Source organism: Rosa chinensis, chromosome 3, assembly GCF_002994745.2.
Source record: "Rosa chinensis cultivar Old Blush chromosome 3, RchiOBHm-V2, whole genome shotgun sequence".
NCBI lineage: Eukaryota > Viridiplantae > Streptophyta > Magnoliopsida > Rosales > Rosaceae > Rosa > Rosa chinensis.
The window spans coordinates 14,434,263-14,456,021 of record NC_037090.1 but is presented as its reverse complement, the minus strand read 5'-3'; the positions used below and the strand labels follow the sequence as shown (position 1 = coordinate 14,456,021).

The 21,759-nt window shown below is 38.9% G+C and overlaps 1 protein-coding gene and 1 long non-coding RNA gene across 2 annotated transcripts; one reads left to right on the top strand and one right to left on the bottom strand.

The window, feature by feature from the left end:
• Nucleotides 1–225: 225 nt before the first annotated feature.
• LOC112192879 (putative disease resistance protein RGA3) lies at nucleotides 226–12,083 on the bottom strand. Its single transcript, XM_024332792.2, has 7 exons — nucleotides 10,582–12,083; nucleotides 3,930–6,333; nucleotides 3,502–3,632; nucleotides 1,732–1,795; nucleotides 1,098–1,232; nucleotides 857–1,001; nucleotides 226–774 (listed from the first exon to the last, which is right to left on the bottom strand). Exons 1-3 carry the CDS (start codon nucleotides 11,713–11,715, stop codon nucleotides 3,625–3,627), a joined length of 3,546 nt encoding a protein of 1,181 aa, XP_024188560.1. The 5' UTR covers nucleotides 11,716–12,083; the 3' UTR covers nucleotides 226–774; nucleotides 857–1,001; nucleotides 1,098–1,232; nucleotides 1,732–1,795; nucleotides 3,502–3,624.
• Nucleotides 12,084–18,870: 6,787 nt separating this feature from the next.
• On the top strand, nucleotides 18,871–19,888 carry LOC121052380. Its single transcript, XR_005808881.1, has 2 exons — nucleotides 18,871–19,405; nucleotides 19,623–19,888. It is a non-coding gene; the product is annotated as an uncharacterized LOC121052380 (long non-coding RNA).
• The last annotated feature ends 1,871 nt before the right edge of the window (nucleotides 19,889–21,759 follow it).

Below are 21,759 nucleotides of genomic sequence, written 5' to 3'. Positions count from 1 at the left end.
GGAGTGAGTAATGGACACACGAGACCAGAACTTGCCTTGTGTGCAACTCATCGAGTCTGTTGCTGATCCATATCACATGTAAATTAAGTACGGCGGTAATGTAATTTGCAAATGGAATGAGGTTTTTAGAAACTGGCTGATCTGGAAAACCAACCACAAGTTCTTCCAATCTCATCTGCAACCGAACTGGCAAAATCAAAAATGCTAGACAAAGCGCTAAGAGCAAAACACAGAAGGATAAAAGTTTCCTCTGTACAACAGAACCAAATATTCCACATTGCCAACATAATCCCTGATAAGCAAGAGAGAAGAAAGAAAGAACTGATAATGCAGGACCCATACTATGAGGTTTTTAAAACACAAACTTTGAGGTTCAAGACACTCACAGTATGACACCCATGAAAACACGAGATTTATGTGTTCACACAAATCGAACACATAAATCTCTGCAAAGTTTCGTGCTACGTCACGGTTGTTTGCTACTGGTTTCACTATAAATAAAATATGGTTACATTTTACATTAGTTTGGCTAAACAGCAGCAGAGTAGAGTAAGAAGTGAATGGAATGTAGTCCTCCTATTTAATGGGGAGGGAGTCCCTCAAAGCATGGAATTGAGGCTCCTTAAACGTAGGATTCACTGATTCAGCCCATATAAGACATCCAAAGCTCTCAGATTTGATGGCTAAGTTTCTTTGCAGTCCAACACAACCCCTTGATATCGCCAACAAAATCTCTGATAACAAAGATAGAGAAAATCGTGTCCAGTAGTCTTGCTGCAAAAAGGATAAGGGAGAGTTGGTCTACATATTCAATACTAGCTGGACATAGAGAAAACACGAAAACAAATGCCTATACCTTTGAATGCAAGCTGTTAATGCTTTCCTGAAATACTCTGGACTCTGGAGGGTACTTGGGACACACTTTTCCTGATCAGCTTGACTTGGCACTAAGGAAGAGACTCACGTGGAAATTGATGTATATTTAATCACCTGCAGTGTTCCTGCCACAGATAGGGGTTCCCTTTTCAGCTTGATAGCAAATCTAGTTTTTATTTGTAATATAAAATTATAAACTGATGTAAGAAGACCTGATTTACCTCTAATAACTTGCGAACAGCCAAACCAAATATTAGAAAGGTGTTGATCAACCCTGTATTATCTTCAGGGGAAAGGGAGCTGAAGTACCAGGAAACTGTTTTGCATCTCTTACATGACAGTTGACTGAAAGCCACCTACAAACCATAATAATAATATAGAAAGATTATTTTTATAGAACAGTTGAGTGAATAAGTTGTTTCTCTAGAAAATTTTCCCTAAACCTCCACAGCAATGCATTTTTATGATACCATAGTATTGACTTGCTTTTACCTCATCCATAAGAAAGCAAATATGTTTCAAATTTAACTTCTTTATGTGATTGCTATCATGCTATAAATACTAAAATTTACTGCACTGCAATAATTTTCAGGGCCGGCGTTACTGCATTGCAGTAAATTGTCTAAAATTGACCTATTTGTTTATTCTTTGAAGAAATTACAAAGTGGTCAAGAGTAAGTTTCTGTTATATTAATGCAAAATATAAAGTCTTTTATATAATCATACTGGAAATGGAACGTTTCGTGTTACAAGAAAATAATACATTCCAGATTAGATGTCTGAACTGGTTACTCCAACACCACACCATAAACTACAAGGTTATATCCACTTCCAATATTGAAGGATGGGACTTACCTTGTGAATATACAAGATGTTACTAACACCAGGAACTGCAACTATAATTTCGTCACCTTGCTGCCTGCCAAAGAGACAGAAATTTCACACACATGTAAAATTTAAGAAAAGAAATTAAAAAAAAAAAGTATTAATGTATGGGAGGAGATCCACATTGCCCATCATTTAGTAAGATGGATATATGGATACAGCAGCCGCCTATGCACAGGGCACTTCTTGTTATAACTTATAAAAGCAGCTAGCCAGTGTCTAGCTATCTATGTACAATTATATTTCTAAAGAGCACACAATGATTCTCAGATGCATGCTTTGTAGAGGGTGTGGTTGAAACCCCAAAAATAAATCGTAATGCCTCCATCCGATGAGTGACATGGATTGGCATGAACTTCTGAAATAGAAAAGGACAAGGGAATTTTCTCACTGCTAAGGGGGAGGATAAACTTAAGCTTACAGATAGTGAAAGATGTGTCACAAAACCACCTCCTTTGAATTTTGTTTGCTCAAAAAGATGCTTTTTGCCTACACCAAGTTACTGCTTGTGACTATAGCATAGACGTATTGCATTTTACATGAGAAATTGAATAATGAGAACACTTGATGTGGAGGATGACGTGAAAGACATAACAAACAATGGTGAAAACTGGACAAGAAACAATGAAAAAAAATAAAACCTTTCTGAAAGGTGCAGAACATCTAGATCCCAGAGACATTTAACAACTCTGAAGAACATCTGCAACTCAATTGGTCCTTTTGAAACTGTGAGAAACTGAGAATGTGTCATATTCATTTGACGAATATGCTTGATCAACAGTTCTTCTATAAAACCCAAAGATGCCAAAGAACAGTTGATATGGATTGGAAAGATAATGATTGACGAACCAGCATTTAGTCTGTTTTCAACCAGAAATGATTCTAGTTTAGGCAAATTGTTATGCGAGACGGATGATACCTTAACCATTTAAAAAAGTTTTCCATGCAACATTTTCCAAAGTTGCAATTATTTCTAAGAAAATTACAGTTTGGTCAAATAATCTAACACCATTCCTCTGGAGGACAATTCGGAGGAACCAACTGGAAGCTTCTTTTGTTGAAAGGGAAGCTAGGGGGAATGGGATCCGAAGTTCGGATTCCGAACTAGGTGATCCGATCAACTGTTGCCTCAATTACATCTGATCTGGTGTTTAGGAATTAGGAAATGTGCAAATCATACCAGTTATAATTTGAATGAAGCTATAATTATCAGTAGTCAATCCAAACTATACTGTATAATGGTTTTAAATGAGCTGATAATGTTGAATAGCATAAACTTCGAGTGCCAAGATGCAATGTAATTAGAATTCACATATACTCCAATATTAAATATGTTTTGCAGAAAAGAACCAGTCTGCTTTGCAACCGGTAAGGTTAATAGGGTATAATAAGATGAAGATGAAGTTCATTAATGTTAATCCGCTACTTATATTGAATTACCAAATTGCATGAACCTTTTCTGTTTTGTGCCAGATTTTTACACTACTTTCCTGACTTTTTATTCTAGCTTTGAAGTTTTATGGAGGAGAAAGTTCCGAGAGAACTCATATTAAAACGCAACATGGTGATGAGAAAATCTAAAACAGGTGCATGGGGACACCACAATACCACATAGGCACATACAGTCTGATTAAATCCAGTTAGAGATATAAATACACACATACACATGGTGACACTGTTCAATCCATGCAAGTCTATATGGGTTCTACCGTTCTAGTACAGACAAAGAGCGATGCATACCTCAGCAATTGGAGTGCTTTCTAATATATATCTTCTCATGATCAGCACAGCAGTGGAAAGGAACAACCATTTTTGAATAGTTTGCCTTACCTCGATGCATAGCTTCATACATATGCATTTATACTATTCCACTAATCAAAAAAAAAAAAAAAAGAGTTTTGTTAATGCTGGAATTACAAAAAGCAAATGTGTAAAAGATAAAAATCAAGTTGGATTTTCACAGAGACTACAGTCGTAAAATTGTTAGCGTTAGAAGCGTGACTGATTAACTTGAGTTAAATGATTGATATTCACTACAACTACACACTACGTATTTTAACAGTTTTGCATTTGGAAATATTGTGTAGGATTATTGAAGTTTGAATGAGTAGCTACAACATATATAACAAGTAATGGTAGTAAAATGAAAAGTAGAGAAGAAATCTTACAACGGACATGTGGGATATGAGAAATCTTGGGCCACTCTGGGCCGCCCGTCCTGCATCTTTCAATTATAGGACAGTCATAGATGAACAGGAATCTTAATTTTGTGAGGCGTTGCATAGCTAGGAGTGAAGGAAGTTCCTTTAGATTTTGGCAACGCTCTATGTTGAGGCAGTCAAGAGAAGAGAAGTTTCCGAACCAGTCTGGAATTTCCTCCACATGGTCGAAGGAGCATATGGTCAAAGACGTGAGAGAAGTGAAGTGTTGAATCTGTTCAGGCAGAGACTTGAGCTTAGGCCACCCTTCCAGCCTTAGTTCCTCAAGTTGTGGCATGACCGGTATAGCAGGGAATGAATCGAGATCGCAGAAGGCACCGATATTCAATATCTTCAAGCTGGTGAGGGATGCTAAATATGGAATTGTCTCCAGACTGGGGCAGTTTATTATCTCCAACTTCTCAAGAGAGGTGCAGCAGTTTAGTCCACTGGGGAGGCTCGACAGTTTAGGACAATGAAAAATCTCCAGTACACGAAGGGATGGCAAGCCCTGTGAAATTGGAATGGACGTTATGTTGCATTTCTTGATTCTCAAGGTTTCAAGACTGCTGTATTCTATCCCCTCCGTAAATGGGATGGACTCCAGACTGTCGCAGGTCCTTATATCCAACATCTTTAGAGATGGTGCAAGTAGCCCCTCAGGTAAATACATCAGTTTATTACAGGTTGAAATCTCCAGTGACTGAAGAGAAGTGCAACAACCAAATCCATGGGGAGCAATACAAGTCAACTCCCAACAATGTATTATCACCAAACGTGCAAGATTCTTGTTGTTCCTTAACGTCCCTTCCGGCAGGCAGTTAACTCCCTTCAACCATACTAGACGGAGATAAGTGAGAGTGGTCAGTTCGCTAAGAATACTTCTTGCTGGCACAGCGCTATCTATTCCACTCATACTCAGCGTCTGAAGAGATGGAAAATAACTGGGAGCACTTGTTAATTGGGGACAATCCCACAGAATAAGCTCCTCAAGACATGGAAACGCCTCTGTTGGCAACAATACTTGTGGTTCACTCCATTCGATTAGCTTCTTGGCGTTTTTAATATGCAAACTCTTCAATGCAGGAAACAGAGCTTTCGTCTGAGAACCTGTCGTAGCCTCATGGGGATCGTAACCGTAAAAGTCAGATCCTAGACATTTCAGGTTTGACATTCTGTCCATGAGAAGAGATCTAAGATTAGGCAGATGGCCAAGTTTTGGGACTCCTTCACATTTGTTGCAGCCCCCAAAGGCGATCTCTTTCAAATTTCTGGGTAGAGACAACTTGCTCATCATCCATGAAGGAAATTTATCACCCATGAAGTTTTCAATCTTTAAGAATTCCAAATTAGGGTGTGGTTGAAGTGCTTCCAGTACATCCTCATCAATGTTGCTGCTGCTTGCCCGGTGTTCGTTACTCGACCAACTAAAGCTCAAATCACGTATACGCTTCCCCACTAGATTTGCTTTCTTAGCTGCGTCTCTATCTCTCACATGTTCCAGATGATAAATAGTTAATCCACCTTTCAATTGTTTCAAGCCGCCCAGTTCCTCGATTCCCCAACCTATCTCCTTACGCACCGTAAAATAAGGTAATGATTGAAGGTTAGTCAATCGCCCCATCCCAGCTGGCCATGGAAACTGCTGTGAAAGAAATACGCTTGATCTAATGGGACAAATATGTCTCAAATTGATCAAATTGAGCAGTTCCTTTGGAAGCTCTTTCAAGTGGAGACCTTCCATTTTCAAAGTCTGTAGGTTATAAAGCTTGCCAATAGATTTGGGGAGTGCTGTAATCCTTGTATCAGAAATATCCAGATACCTCAAGTGTTTCATTTTTCCAATTGAAACTGGTAACTCCTTAATATTTGACCCGTATAATCCCAAGACTCGCAAAGTCTGAAAGCTTGCAATTGGTAGAAAGAATTGATCGCCAACAAATGAGCGACCTCTTTCCTGCGAAGATTTTGATACACGTTCTGCAACATCATGCACAAGATCGTGCATCTTGCAATAGATGATATTTCCATAGTAGTCTCTCGTAACATCTTGAAAAAAAGAGTTTTCCAATAGGATATTAAAATATTCTTCACCTATATCTTCCATCTCTAGATTACTTTCCTTGGAAGAAGGAGGTAGCCATCCTTGAGCCATCCAATGTTGGATTAAGTCCTCCCTTTCGAATACAAAATCTTTGATGTAGTTAGAGCAGTACGCAAAACATTGTTTTAAAGATGGTGATTTTAGTTCGTCAAAACTCAACTTTAAAATTGACAAGATTTTCTCTTCTCCTTCAGGCAAATCCCATATACTGCTTTTTATTATTGCCCCCCATCCATCACTCATTTTGGAGCGCATCATGTTTCCCAAAACCTAGAATTGGTAATGAGTAAAAGTTTTGTTAATTACAAAGAATTTAAAGTCACAATAATGGCATTGTAATATACGTACAATTTCTTACAAGCACAAGTTTTCGAGGGTGGTAAAAATAAAATGCTTGCACATGCTTTGTCCACAACAGATAAGTAACCTACTTTGAAGAGTGAATTTAGCGAAGAATTTAACTTGATACTCTATAAGTGATGCGTCCAAGAGAAGATTTCCATCCATGGAGTTATTGAGTGGCAATTGTCTAAGAGCTCTAGGGTTGAGTTGTGCAAGCATTGGAAATCTTTAGTATCAGATTCAACAAGTTTGGTGAAGACTTGAATTGCAAGCCGAGTGATTCCACGATGCATGTGTGAGGGAAAGAAATGTTTTCAAAAGGACAAATTCACATGTTTGACTCAAACTTTACCAACTGTTGTCGGTATTGAGCACCAAGAAACGCATTGTGTTGCGACCTTGACGATTCGTCAAGAAGACTCGTGGAAATTTGCGTTTAGATGAAGTTAATTTAAAAGTTCTAAGCTAAAAGAAAACTTGTTAAGATTTCGACTCATATCAAATTGATTTGCAGCCACTCCTGGTTACTTTCATTTTCTTTATCCTTCAAGGATTCTTCATGGCTTTCATTGATGGATCTAGAAAATGATACCTAATTTTCTTGAAGTTTTGAATAGTTATGAGCTTATGACTTATCAGCCAGTATAAACAGAAGAATAAAAATTCTTTTGCTAAAGGCCTTATCCTTATCCTGAGAAGAGAGAAGCACTGCCTTCTCTCTTCTTCTTTCCTTAAGCCTTCCGTCTTAGCTTTATGTCCGTCCTTCCACTACCCTTCGTGGGAGATCTCTGCTCCGGCAACGGCAGGTATGTATATAGTTTGATTTTTGTTGCCTTCGTTTATCCCATCACCCCAATCTTCTAAATAATGTTAGGTGAACCACTTTTTTGGATATCATCTGTATCCCACCTTATGTGGCAGCTGATGTGGTAGAGTCATGTTATTTTATGAAATTCTGTGATATATTAAACTTTTTGTCACATCAGCTGCCACATAAAGTAAGATGCATGTGATACATAGAAAGGTGGTTCACCTAGCATTACTCAAATCTTCAGATCCCAGAATTCTCATTCCCTTCTATCCCATTTTTCTCCTTCTTTCTCTCTGATTCTCAGCCCTCTCATATCCCTCCAATTTTCTTCCTCTTCTCATGCTTTTCAAATCCCAAATTCTTCCCTTCTTTCTCTCTGATTCTCAGCCCTCTCATATCCCTCCAATTTTCTTCCTCTTCTCATGCTTTTCAAATCCCAAATTCTTCACATTTCAGGTGCACATGTTTCATACCCATCAGTTTTTTAAGCGAATGTTCGCCGATTTGAATCTCCAATTTCGACGTCGTATCGAATGTCTTACATTGGCACGTGGGCGATTCCGTTGTTGCTTATCTCGATTCCTTTTCTTTTTTCTATTTCTTTTGGTTACCTTAGTTCCTAGCAATTTGCTGACGGGTTATGTTGATGTTTTGTATGGGTTTTGGTATGTGCATTGTGGAATTCTTCTGTTGGGATCTGGTTTGTTGTTCATGCGCAAGAAAGATTTCGCCGACTTGTCAGTCCTTGTTTGCAGCTCTTTTGACATTTATGTGTCACGTGGTGGCTCGATTGTTGGCAGCGACAGCACAATCGATCTCCTTTTCTACTGAGCTTGGATGTGGGCTGGTTGTCTTTGGGCTTGTTTGTTGTTGGTTGTTTCCTTATTTTTGCACTTTTGGCCCATTGTTGGGTCTTTGTTTGTAAGTTTGTGTTTGTGAAATAAAACCTATATATATACAGAAGTTATATTTTTAGGACAATGTCTCAAAATGTAATTCTACCACTTTTTTTTTTCCTCCTAAGTACTTATATATGATTTTTTCCAATAAGTCTCTATTTTTCTTTTTGTTTTCCTTTTCTAATATTTTTTGTTTAGTTTTTTTGACTATTTTCTCCTCTCCCCCTTTGTCACTATGGGGTGTGTCTGTGAGAAAGAGAGAGACAGAAAGGTCGCGGAGGTCGCTGGAGATCTCATCGAAACTTTTATTCGCTCTGGATGAAAAAAAATTATTGACCCTCAACCCTCAATAAAAAGTTTATTGTAAATTTTTTATTGAGGGTCAGTAACAATTTTACTAACCCAACACAACTCTTTATCAACAAGAAACATTAGCTCGACTTCAAGCATGAAGAAACGTACCAAGGAGATTGCCGATGTACTCAATAAAAAACAACAAACCCATCCAAATTGAAGTCTTGACCCCAGACCAAACCCACCCCCTTTCGTCACTTGCAGCTCCCCCCTCCCCGTCGATCTCCTTTGATGTCACCAGTCTCCTCTGCTATTCCACCACCTTGCTACCTTAATGACAAAATCTGAGAGTGAGCACTGATCGAGCAATACTTTCAGCCCAATTCCATAAACCCTAAGCCTATAGAAGTTTTCCGAACATGTTCACACAAGAAAAACCAGACTATTAGCCACAGAGCCGGCCATACGCACATCGAGGTGGAGAATCAGCACGGCGGAGGCCAAGAAGCTACCATCTCCGCCAACGAAGATTCCATGGTCAAAAACTTCAAAATGTTCATCTACAGGCCAAATCTACAAGCCAAATTCTCACTTCACCTTAGACTCCTCCGTCGAGTCTCTCTTCTACAGCACACTCCTCGACAGCGACCTCACCATCAACAACACCGACAAAGCGCACCTCTTTTTCCTCCCCTTCCTGTTAAATCTCCCCGCGCGCTCCATTTCATGTTTGATCAAAACCATCTGAATTGACCTTTCTTACTAGAACTGCACGCAAGAAGCTGTCCATTTCTACCTCTATGCTCCAGCGTCGGGTACGAGTCAGACTTCTTTGTCGTTCGGTGTCAAGAGGAACGACGGTAGAGGGTCTTAGATGAGGTGGTGAGGGCTGGTCCGTGATGACAGAGGCCATGAGGTGGTCGTCTGGTCAAGCAGGACCATCACGATCTGTGCCTAGATCGAGGTTAAAGAGAGAGGCTCTCTCCAGCACCAGAAGAATTGGTTGAGGAAGGAGAGTATAATACACGCGAGAGATCTAAGTGTCTATATTCAGAATGTGACTATCGGAAGGGACGATCGTCAGTGAATGGAATGTGAGGGCGACTTGCTCGATGGAGCAATTTTACTCGCCAAAAAGATATCAGAGAGACTGAGAGAGAGAGGTCTGGCAAAATTGCACATGATAAGATAAGAGGACATGAGCACGAATGAAATTATATGAGCACGAATGAAATTATATGAATTTAGTTTGAGGTTTATTGTTTTGGTTTCATATAAGGTCACACGATAAGTACACAAATTTTAATGGTTCGGTTTAGTGTATGAATTTAGTTTGAGGTTTATTGTTTTGGTTTCATATAAGGTCACACGATAAGTACACAAATTTTAATGGTTCGGTTTAGTGTTAGTTCGTTAAAACATTAAGAACCATTAACATAAGAGCATCCTTGTAAATTTTGAGTTTCTATGTCTAATATACATGAGAAACCCTAATGCATCTCTCTAATTCATTGTAACTGTGTCTCAATATTCACGACAATAACCTCAATTTTCAACTTTTAAAAAGAAAAAAGTACCTTCGACTGTATAAGATTTATGCACGCTTCTTATGTTTCTCTAAGTTTGTAAGATGTCGTAAGTAAACATTTAGTTATTTTCTAAATAAGTCGTAATGGGTTTTAACGTTTAACATGAAATTTAATGGTTCGGTTTTGGTTTTAACATTAGTTTAACGATGTGTTATTGTGTTCCACGATAAATATACGAAACGAACTTAATACAACACAAACACAACATGACACAGTATTTTGCCAGGTCTAGATCGAAAGTGTGACAGTGGTAGATTTGTAATTTATTGATTGAGTATATTACAAAATTATAATTTTAATTAATTTTTGGGATTAATGGGCATGATGGGAATTTTATTTTATTTTATTTTAATTTTTTGTTAGGGTGATGGGAAAACTTTTCTCTATAATCGGATGTATGGGTCAAGGCCAATTTTTGTCGGCTTCGGACTTTCGAGGACGCTAATTTAATAGCTCTTTAGTTCTGGATTCATTAAATTAATTGTGTCTAACCAAACTATAGATACAAAGAGTTAATTTAGTATTGATTGGAATCACTAGCCAAACAAACTCAAAATTTGGTAATTGTATAATTAGCACGTACCTTAGCCACTAGTGGTAAGCCTGCACATCTTCTAGCAATCTCCTTTCCAATGATTTCTTGATCTCCATTTATATGAGCACGTCCATCCGGAAACGCTCTATTCTTCAATATCTGCCAACATTGGTCGTTTGATAGCTTATCCATCTCACGCATAGAAAATGCTTGCACAATTGATTCAATGGTTGATGCAACCCTCACGTTGCGGGTAGTGACAATGATGTTGCACCCCACCCTATCAGTAACATTTAACAAGCAATTGATCAACTCTTCCCATTTTTCAGATTCAAGGCACCAAACATCATCGAGTATGAGAAGATATCTTTTCCCTTTCAACTCTTGTTGGAGGGATTTACATAGTTCATCCTTGCCTTCTACTGCAGTTCCGTGTTTAAAAGATTGCCAAATCCTCCTTAATATCATCATGACTTGGAAATCAGTAGATATACATATCCATATCTTTCGATCGAAGTGTTCTTCTATCTTAGGATCATGGCATACTAGTTTAGCCACAGTTGTCTTCCCGAGGCCTCCCATGCCCACAATAGCCAAAACGGAAAGGTGACTTGCTTGACCACTATTTGAGTTGATCAAGTTTGTCACTATATCAGACACTACCTCCTCTCTGCCAATGATATTCTCTTCATCTTTATCAAAGAAGGAGTAAGTTTCCCTGTTATGAGAGGTTGTTGCATTTGCAGATGGCCATGATGCAGACACTAACCCAATACCAGGCGCCAATTTGTACAGCTTCTCCAAAGATTCATTGATTTTCTGAATCTTCCGTGCTGTTCTCCGCCGAAATCTGCACTTGGAGAGTGAGAGGGAATTGAGAGTAGTGTCCATTCGGGTCCGCGGCTCCACCTGACGTCGGAGCTCTTCATATCTGCACTCGTCCAAAAGATCATCAGCATTATAAGCTATGTCTTCAAGCTTAGCCACCCACCGTTGCACCGCCTCACCCTGATTATGTCGCGGATGGTCTGCATCACGTAACAAAGCTTCAACCATGAGTAGTGTTTCACGCAGCATTGTTAATTCTTCATTGAATCCCCATTGAAGTCTGAGTTCTTGTCCGGCTAGTGAAGCCAGTTTCGTAAGCATTTCCTGGGGAATGAAAGTAAAGAACTCTGCCATCAAGGAAGAAGAACAAAGTAATTAATGTTGATTGATTAGTGAAGAAAAGTAGAATATAGCAGCAGTGCGTCTCTTGTCAAGCAGTATGAATTTATAGGGAGTTAGGTCCAGTCAAAGTCTCTCTCTCTCGGGAGAAAGACTTGCGTGGGTCACCCACACAGCCACGTGGTGCGGCAGACCAATCACTATCCAGAATGGGGTCCTTTGGATATTGTACATATAGAGAGCAGAGACAGTTTCGGAAAAGAGGAAAAATTTTATTTCTTTTGATTGGATGGCCCTAAAACCACGTGGTGAGGAAACACCACCTAAGAATTTCTCCTCTCTTGGCCCTTAGGCTAGGTACAACTACAACCCAAAAAGTTGAGGTAGGGGCTCGAAGTCATGAATTGCAATGATTCTTTAGGCTTGTACTAGTACAAGCATCTCCTTTAATAACTTTGATGTATTGGGAATATGATGCGTTTCTTGTGGTAATTTGATTTTTTTTGTTTTATTAAAAAAATAAAGCATATCTCTTTATTTTTTGTTCTTTTCTTTATGAAAAAAATATTATACGATACATATGTCAGAACATATTCTTTGCTTTTACTACCTAACAAATGTTTTTCACGACATCAAACCATTCTGCACGAAGACTTCACAAAGGTGCTTTTTTTTTTCCTTATGAGAAATGCTTCTCCTCAACTCAAGCATAAAAGAATTTGTCGACGTAGGAATCGGTGATGATCGACAATGGAAAAGGAGTGGCTGCAATTATGACAGACCCATCTGGGTAGACTCGGTGTTGGCGACGAAAAACTCCCTAAAGGAGTTTGACTCACCAATGAATCGAGATTAGAGAGGGAGCTGACTAGAAAATGATCGAGAAACTTCTTTTGAGCGTTGACTCAAAGTTTGACCGTCGGCTCGAAGAGAAAGGAGGTATATGCAGAAAACCTTCTAATGCCTAAGTCAGTATATTTCTTTGTCAAGTCGTGTAAAACAAGTCAGAATAAAATATCTTACTTGGTCGTCATGCCCCCTATTTATACGTAATCGATGGAGGGCTTTGGTCATAAGTCACGATTATTACCACCCTTATACATGTACTTATTTACAAGCTTTATGATAGTCATTATTGCCGCACTTAATAACCGTCATCAATACAACATTTACAATTCTAATTATCACTGATCATATTTACTCGTATATTCTTGACAGGGTTCAATCGTCATGATCGTGAGTCAAATCCATTAACTAATCCCCCATGGGAAAGCTCCGACCCTTTTCACCCATCTGAAAACTTTATTAATTAATTTCTTTCATTTATCCACACTTGGATTTTAGTCATTTTACCGAGTTGACTGAAGATTTTTTTTGTCCGCCATTGACAATAGTGGTTTTAACCTAATGATTCATCCATGGCTAAAATGGCATAGTGGCCCAAGGGCAGCCAGATCTGCTGACACCACATCAGGTAACCACCCACTTGGATGGGTAGAAGTATTTTCGATTAGGCACGTATTGCGTTTCTTGTTGTAATTTTATTTTTATTTTTTCTATTGCACCAAAAAAAAAAAAGCACATCTCTTTTTCTTTTTCTTTTTTATGCAAAAAATTATATGATATATAAGTCGGAACATATTCTTTGTTTTTACTACCTAATAAATATTTTCCACGATATCAAACCGTCATGCACGAAGACTTCAGAATGGTGCTTTTGCTTTTTCTTTTTCTTTTTCTTATGAGAGATGCTTTTCCTCGGCTCATATAGAAAAGAAGGAGATGCTCGTCGCAATGCTGCTCGTCGATTTTGTTAAGAAAGTGCTTTACTTGTAGTGTAGGCATGTGTAGCATGTAGTGTAGGTACCACCTTTGTTTCCCACTACTACATGTCCCTCAGAACATGGAGGAAATTATGGAGGGAATCACAGCTTTAAGGCCTTAGATGTAGGAATGTTGTTGTACTGCACTATATATATGTTGTATAAGATTGACATCAATAACACAACAGAAATCAATTTTCTTCTTCTTTTCATTCTTCTTCTTAACATGGTATCAGAGCAAGTTTTTTGATCTTGATCCTGTGAGCTTCAAAACCTTCCCTGGGTGTATGGAGTAATTTTCTCCATGCACCCACGGGTCTAAAACCGATTGCAGCATCTCTCAATCCTTCTTAATTCAGTTTTCATTTCTACTCCGTTAATTTTCTTCTTTGAATTCATGTTATGTTCTCAAGCCAAGATCTTTCATCTTTCACTTCATTATTAGACAGCCTTCATCTTTCCAGATCGGCTTCTCGTCTGCCTTCATCGTTCCATATAGGCGTCACTCCAAATGATGTCGTCCTTCATCTGTCCCAAGATCGGTCTCATCATTTGTTGCCAGACCAGCCCTCTCAAGACCACCATCCGGTCATCTGCACCATCCGGTCAACAGTTGGCTTTGGGCACCAGAGATCAACTACACCATCCGCTGCACCAGTTCGTTCGAGGTCGCCATCTCCAGTTCAGAACCCGGACCAGTCCTTCTCTCCAAGCGTCCGTCAAAGAATGACCAATCATCTTCTTCCTTGACTTCGGCGTCATCTTGCCTCGTCTTGAATCAGTCGTTATTTCTCTTGCATCCGTCCAAGAATGACCAGATCGTCTTCTCCTTGGACTTCGACGTCATCAGACCAGTCACCTTCATCGCCTGTCAAGAGCGGCTTCATCTAGTGCTTGAGCACTTTTCTATGCTTGGCATTCTCCATGGAAAATCTGAGCAGGACGAAAATCTGTTTCTGCTCACGCTGTGCTTTGTGTTCTCGTACAGTAGCCAACTCCCAATCCTCTCTTATCACTGCCGCATCCTAGTCTCTCGTGCTGCAGATCTTCTTCTCATTTTGTTGTACTCTATATCTCGTACAACATTTTCATTCGCCTGCTGCCTTCTACATTTGCACGCCTGCTGCTGCACCTCCCTACACCTCCTTGGTATTTGCATTTGCACGCCTTCTGTATTTGCACGCCAGCTGTCTGCGTTACTTCACTGCTTTGCCCAGACCGCCGTCTCTCCTCGTCGTCAGTCCAGTTCTCATCGTAAATCGAACGTCAGCCTTCATCTTTCCAGATCGGCTTTGACGTCATCTATCCGTTTTTTCTCAAGTGGCGCCGTCCTTCATCTGTTCCAGATCGGAGTTTAGGCGTCCTTCATGTCCGTGTTTGAACAAGTTCTCTTCTTCAGTTCCGGCGTCGTTCCCATCCCTTGCGTCGCTGCAAAGCAGCCATATCGTCGGCTTCACCTGTGAAGGTCGCCGTCGCTTCTCTTCTCTAGGTCGGCTTGGTCTTCTGCGTTCAGACGAATTTGTTCAAACACAGGCTAACTTGTCCACTAGAATTTTCTCCTTGGTTCTTCTCCAGACCGCATGAAATGCGTCTTCTTTTCCTCCAATGGCTTCGTCTTCAACCTAAGACCGCCTTCGTCCTCTCTTCTTCAGATCGACGTTGCCGTTTGTCCAAAACCCGGCCGTCTTCATCTTCCTGTCAAATCGTGCACCCACTTGCCAATTTTCCTTTCCTTTCTTTTATCCCACTCTAACCATTTGGTCTTACTTTTCTTTTCTTATTGTTTCAACCCATGTGCACGGCCAGCACCCCTCTCATGCACTTTTGGCCTTCAATTTTTTTTATATTCTTTTATCTCACTCCAAGCACTTTTGGTCTCCTTTTTCCTTATTTCTCAACCAACATGTTTCTGCTGGAGGAATAGACCCACATGCTTTGACCACCTTTTCTTCTTTTCATGACAAAGAATCTTGTCTGCCACATCTTCGCTTTTCCCTTGTTTACAATTTCTTTTTCGCATGCTTGCATACTCTTTTTTTCTTGTCTGGTGTCTCACGTTCCTCTCTTGCTTTTAAGCTGTTTTTTAGTCTCTATTTTCCTTCCGCATTTGTTTTGCTTTGTTCAAGTTTTTTCCTCACTTTGCATGTTCTTGGAAAATAGCTATCTTGCTTACCAACTCTCGGTAAAATCTGTCACTTATTTGGAGCCCTCCTATTCCGAAACTCCCTCATATTAATTCATCCTTCTCTTTTTCTTCTCATTCCGTTGTACTTTATATCTCGTACAACAATCCTCAATTTTCTCCCATTGCAAAGATCAGAATTGTTTGCTGCTTAATTGCTTTAGCTGCAGCTTAGCGATGGCCACTTTCTCAGCTAGATGTCAATAATGCCTTCTTACATGGAGATCTTCATGAAGAAATTTACATGATACCTCCTCCAGGTCTTCGGCGATAGGGGGAGGAACACTTGGTTTGTCGCCTTCACAAGTCTTTGTACTGACTAAAGCAAGCATCTCATCAGTGGTTCTCAAAATTCTTAGAAGCTATCCCTTGCTACAAGGTTCGTGGGTTCAGCATACCAATTGGCAGATATCTTGACTAAAGCTTTGGGAAAAGAAGTCTTTACTCCTATTATTCGCAAGTTGGGAGTCCACGGCATTCACTCTCCAACTTGAGGGGGAGTGTTAAGAAAGTGCTTTACTTGTAGTGTAGGCATGTGCTAGCATGTAGTGTAGGTACCACCTTTGTTTCCCACTACTACATGTCCCTCAGAACATGGAGGAAATTATGGAGGGAATCACAGCTTTAAGGCCTTAGATGTAGGAATGTTGTTGTACTGCACTATATATATGTTGTATAAGATTGACATCAATAACACAACAGAAATCAATTTTCTTCTTCTTTTCATTCTTCTTCTTAACAGATTTCTTCTTTCCTAGTAATACTGATGAAAGGAGAACCAGGCAAAGGAATGAACCCAGCAAGATGGCGAGAAGGTAAGAATAAACTTTAATGAGCTATAATTGAAGATATATACCATTATTTCCAGTACACAAGTTCCAATAAAAAAATGGAAATCGATCGACATGTTAAATTGGAAATAACCAAGCAGGATACTCCAAATTTTGATCATCCCGTACCTTTATAGGATAGGCTTCAACAAAAAATTGAGACTAGCTCGTAGTAGCATACTAGCATGTGACGCAGTTCAATAGTTCATCGTTTAAAATATTGACTCTATAGATACAGTAGCTAGTATAGAAAAGAAAACATTGTTCCAAGCAGATACAAAAATTGTTTTAAAAAATAGGTTTCTTTTTTTATTTCGCTTCCTGAGATTTCATAAATTTAATGTTCTTCATTTGCATTATAAGGAATTTTTTTTTCAGTCAAGTTGCATTATAAGGAATTTGAACGTCAGCTAAATACAACCACTCTCTTAAAGCAAGTTCACCCGTAGTCAAGAAAAGTCGAGGCGTCGACCAGTCAAGTTACTGTTCACTGCCACTGGACATGGGTTTCCACCCGTTTTCTTCTTGACCGGTCAAAACTGTTCATTTTCACTGTTCATCCATTATTAGCTGTTCATTTTCACTCTTCATTGAGTGTTTTAACTGTTCATTTTAACTGTTTATTGAATTTTAATTATTTTTTATTTTAAAATAAAAATATATTTGATGTAAATAGATGATAATAATGGAGATTTATGGATAATTAATGTGAGCCCCGGATAAGTTTAACGAGCTAAATTGAGATCGTTCGATAAACTACTTAACGATCTCGGTTGTCACGCCCCGAATTTTTAATAACAAATTCAAATCCGAAACATGAATAATAACCAATACAAATAACGTCCTGAATTTTTTTCTTAACCTGCGTCTCACAAAACATAAAACAAACCTTGCAGCAAACTATCTCTCGAGTCAAATACTACAACACCAACATAATTAAAAGTTACACTCAAAGGAGTCTATAAAACACACCAAAATAGACCAAGTGCCGATGTCAACCCCGCTGCCCTACACAGCTCACTCTCGACCCTGATTTTCCTGTCCTGTAGGATTATCCGCTACACCGTTTGAATAGTGTACCAGGATTGCAACAACACAAAACCCGGTAAGCTTTTTGCAAAGCTCGTGAGTAAATAAAAAATGAACGATTGATTTAATAAATCACAACATTTTCAACACAAATCAAACAATTAGAGTAACATGGAAAATAGATAAAGCAGTCAAACAACTCACACTAAAGTCGATGATCACCCCTCAACACCAAGGTCGATGATCACCCATCAACTCCCAATAAATCATCTTGAAATGACTCGTTTTCAAACCCGACAACCTTGCCTCATAAGGGTAACATGCGTCACCAAAGTGACAAAATCATTTTCAAATCACAATTTAATATGAAAATCAAGTCCCTCCTTGGACAATTAAAAGAAGAATACACCCCAAATTCTCTTTTAAAACACGTACTCATGAATTGCAAGTAACCTACTTGTTACCCATCATGACATACAATGGTGGACAGACTAGAGCTCTAACTAATCGTATTCACTCACCCGGCCAAAGGCGTGAAGTCCCGATTTTTCCACCCACGATCACATTTCGTGACCCTCAATCACATTTCGTGACCCACGATCCTCAACTCGTAAGTCTTTGGACCCACGGTATAAATCACTACTAGCAAAAGTAACAATGCACACTGATTTTAGACTTACTGACTTTCACACTGATAAGAAATCTGTGGGATTTGCTTTCTAGCAACAGATTTCAGTGTGAATGATCAGCTTAATAAATACTGACGTCTGTGGGAAACGTTCCACATAGAGATATCCGTGTGTGATAGCAAAATATAAATTATTAGATAATTTTATGCTCACAGACATATGTGACAAATTTTTTTCACATAGATATCTGTGTGTGATAACAAAAATATAAATTATTAGATAACTTTATGACGACAAACATCTGTGACAAATGTTTTACACACAGATATCTGTGTGTGATAGCAAAAAATATAAATTATTAGATAATTTTATGCTCACAGATATCTGTGACAAATGTTTTACACACAGATATCTGTGTGTGATAGCAAAAATATAAATTATTAGATAATTTTATGCTCACAGATATCTGTGACAAATGTTATACACACAGACATATGTGTGTGATAGCTAAAAAAAGGTTAACTAATTACACGTGAAAATCTCTTTCTTGCCTTCAAAAATTGAAGAACTTTATCTTTTCTCTCTCTCAATTTATTCCCATCTGCTGCGCATTTATCTCTAGCTTTCTTACCTCTCTCTCTCTCTCTCTCTCTCTCTCTCTCTCTCTCTCTCTCTCTCTCTCTCTCTCTCTCTCTCTCTCTCCATCTGCTACGAGACTATGAGAGTCAAAACTGAAAAACTGCATTTATCTCATCTCTTTTCCCACAGCCTATTTCAAATACTCAACTATCCCAATCTCAGTCTCATCTAACTTCTAATTGAAAAACCATTCAGAGTTTATGTCCACACCTGCACGGATAGATCGGGAAGAAGCAGCCCCAGAAATTGAAGGCGGATCGTGTTGCTGGATCAGTTTTGGTGGATCGGAAAAGAGATGACGTCGGTGCTCTGATCGGCGTGATTGATGACATCGTCGGAGTATGCACTTCTTTCTGGTTGGTTCACCTTTCCAATCGTTGTTCTGTTTGAGATCCTGCTTGTGTTAGGCTTGATCTGGTCCAATCTGTTGGATGGCTGAAACTGTGATGCTTGGATTGGCATCTATCACCTAGTTTGTTGTTGAGCATAGTGGATCGGCTTTCTTCCTCTCTCTCTATTATCTTCGAACCCAAATCCGATCCCCAATCTAAGAAAAAGATAGTTTGATATCAGGTCTTTACTTGATCCCTTATCTCGATATTATGCTCAAATCGTTTAATTAGGATCTTGAATTGTTTTTAATCTTCTTGGTTCCTGTTGTTTGTTGTGGAATAGATGTGTAGGTTTATGAAAATATCTGCGAAATGAGTTTTTTTATGCTCTATGCTATTGTGATAGATGCTTGATTAGTTACTCTCCGTTTGAAGTTTTGCTTCTTATTTCATCTCAGCTTAGAAGGAGCGAGCCAAGAGGACAAGTATTGATGTGTGGACTTGCTTTGATTATCAGCCTCAGCAAAATAGCGTTGAATGTTGGTTTTCCAGAGAGTACAACTTCGAAAAGAAGGAGCAAAACAAAATAGTAGCAGCTACATTTTTATTTTCTTATTGTGTTGTTGTATTATGTTTTTTGTTGTTCCCTTGTAAATATTTACTGGGATAATCCTCCGCTCCCTCCCTGTATCATTTCTCAAATAAATTGGATATTTTGATGATTTCTGGGTATCTTGAATTACTATTATTGTTTTGATTATTAGATAAATGTTTTAAAAAAAAATATTGCAACAAAAGAAAAGAAAAGAAGAAGAAATGTTTATAATTTTGGCCTCAACTCACACTGATATCTTCAGTTGATGTGATTGATATGAAGCAGATGATAGGTGGGTGGGTCCCACTCAAAACTTCACACAGACCTTTTTATTCGTACCGAGAGACCAACACCCACCCACCCAAATGCCACAGACAACGAATCTGTGAATGTAGGGTAGCTAATGGCCTACGCATACAGATTTCAGTATGTATAGAACGTTATACACACTGATCGCAATCAGTGTGTAATGGGTTATTTGCTAGTAGTGAATACCAAAACATTAAAGGAGTCACAATGGAGCCAAAATGTTACACGAATCTAAAATGAAAGATTCCCCATAATTGATCCCTATCAATTGCTCCCGGTACAAGACCCACATTTAAATAAACCACCCACGAACTAAAATGTTCCAAAAATACACAAATCCCAACGCTTTTCAAAACAAATTGAAATCAACATTTCCACAATCATTTGTTTTCCAAAAGCCACAACCCAAAACAATAAAAAACATCATTTCATGCATATTGTTTCAAAATCCACAAACCACCAAAACATATATATTTCACGTAAATATATATATACGTAGTCATCCGCTCAGGAATGCCTACTAATACCAACTATAGTTCACACAAGAAAATCGGGAAATTCATTTTGTATAATTAAATCATTTTACTTACCCATAGACAGTAGTTGATCAAGTCTATATGATTTAAAAAAAATATTTATTCCATAAATATTTTCACACGATTGCCACAAAAATAAAGTAATTAAAAGTACTCGGTTCGTAATATGAACCACGTGAGGTTTACTCACCTCTAATCCCGTTGCGTCTTCTTAACAGCTCGAAATATGAAACACAAATCGTCAAACACCTAACCAAATGTGACTTGAATTTAGCCAAAACTCATAACATAAATAAACGATGATCTAACGGTCGGATCGAAAATAAACGATGATCCAACGGTCGGATCCTCACAGATCGCCCTAAGGATCATCCTCCTAAATTATCACGAATATCCAACGGTCGGATCTTCCTGAATCGCCTTTACTAACATCTCCACAAATTTATATGAAAATCCAACGGTCGGATTCTCATGAATCACCTTCCAAATCACTATTCCACAATTATACGAAGATCCAACGATCGGATCTTCGCCTGTGACCACACAAAGTCACCCGGACAGTCATACGATCAACATAATAAAACTACAAGTCCATCAGACGGTCTGATCTTCACAGATCACAAATCGAACGATCGAAATTGTAAAATTCATAACTTAATCATACGATCTCCAAAAATTACATGCTATATATCGAAATGATCGTATAAACATGTAGAACATAAAAATGGGCAGAGAATGCCCTTGGAGTGTCCGGAAGTGGCCGGAAAATGCCGCCGGAGTTAGGGACAGATCCGCCGCCGACCACCGCCTATGGTGTCGGGTCCGAGCTAATCCTCTTCTTTTCATCGATATAAGAAACTTTCATAACTATCACGAAGTCAGAAAATGAATGGAAGTGTTCGGAAATTACCTCAACAGTCCGGTTTGGCAGGAAATTTTCCAGAAACCGGCGAGCTCCAGTTCGACGTAAAAACTTCCACCAAAAGCCTCGATACCTTCTGTAAACGTTTTCAGAAACTCAAGGCGAGTTCAACAGGCCAAGAATCACAAGGAATAGTGGTCTGTAACTCGAGATATCCGGATCGAAAGGTTGTTTTTCGATTTTGAAGGGTTGAGCTCCGACGAACGTGAAATCGATCTACCCAGGTCAGGTCC

Coding starts and splice junctions, on each gene's coding strand:
- LOC112192879 (XM_024332792.2), bottom strand. CDS start 11,715: ATGGCAGAGTTCTTTACTTTCATTCCCCAGGAAATGCTTACGAAACTG. Junction 6,334..10,581: donor GCTTACCACTAGTGGCTAAG/GTACGTGCTAAT, acceptor TACCAATTCTAG/GTTTTGGGAAACATGATGCG.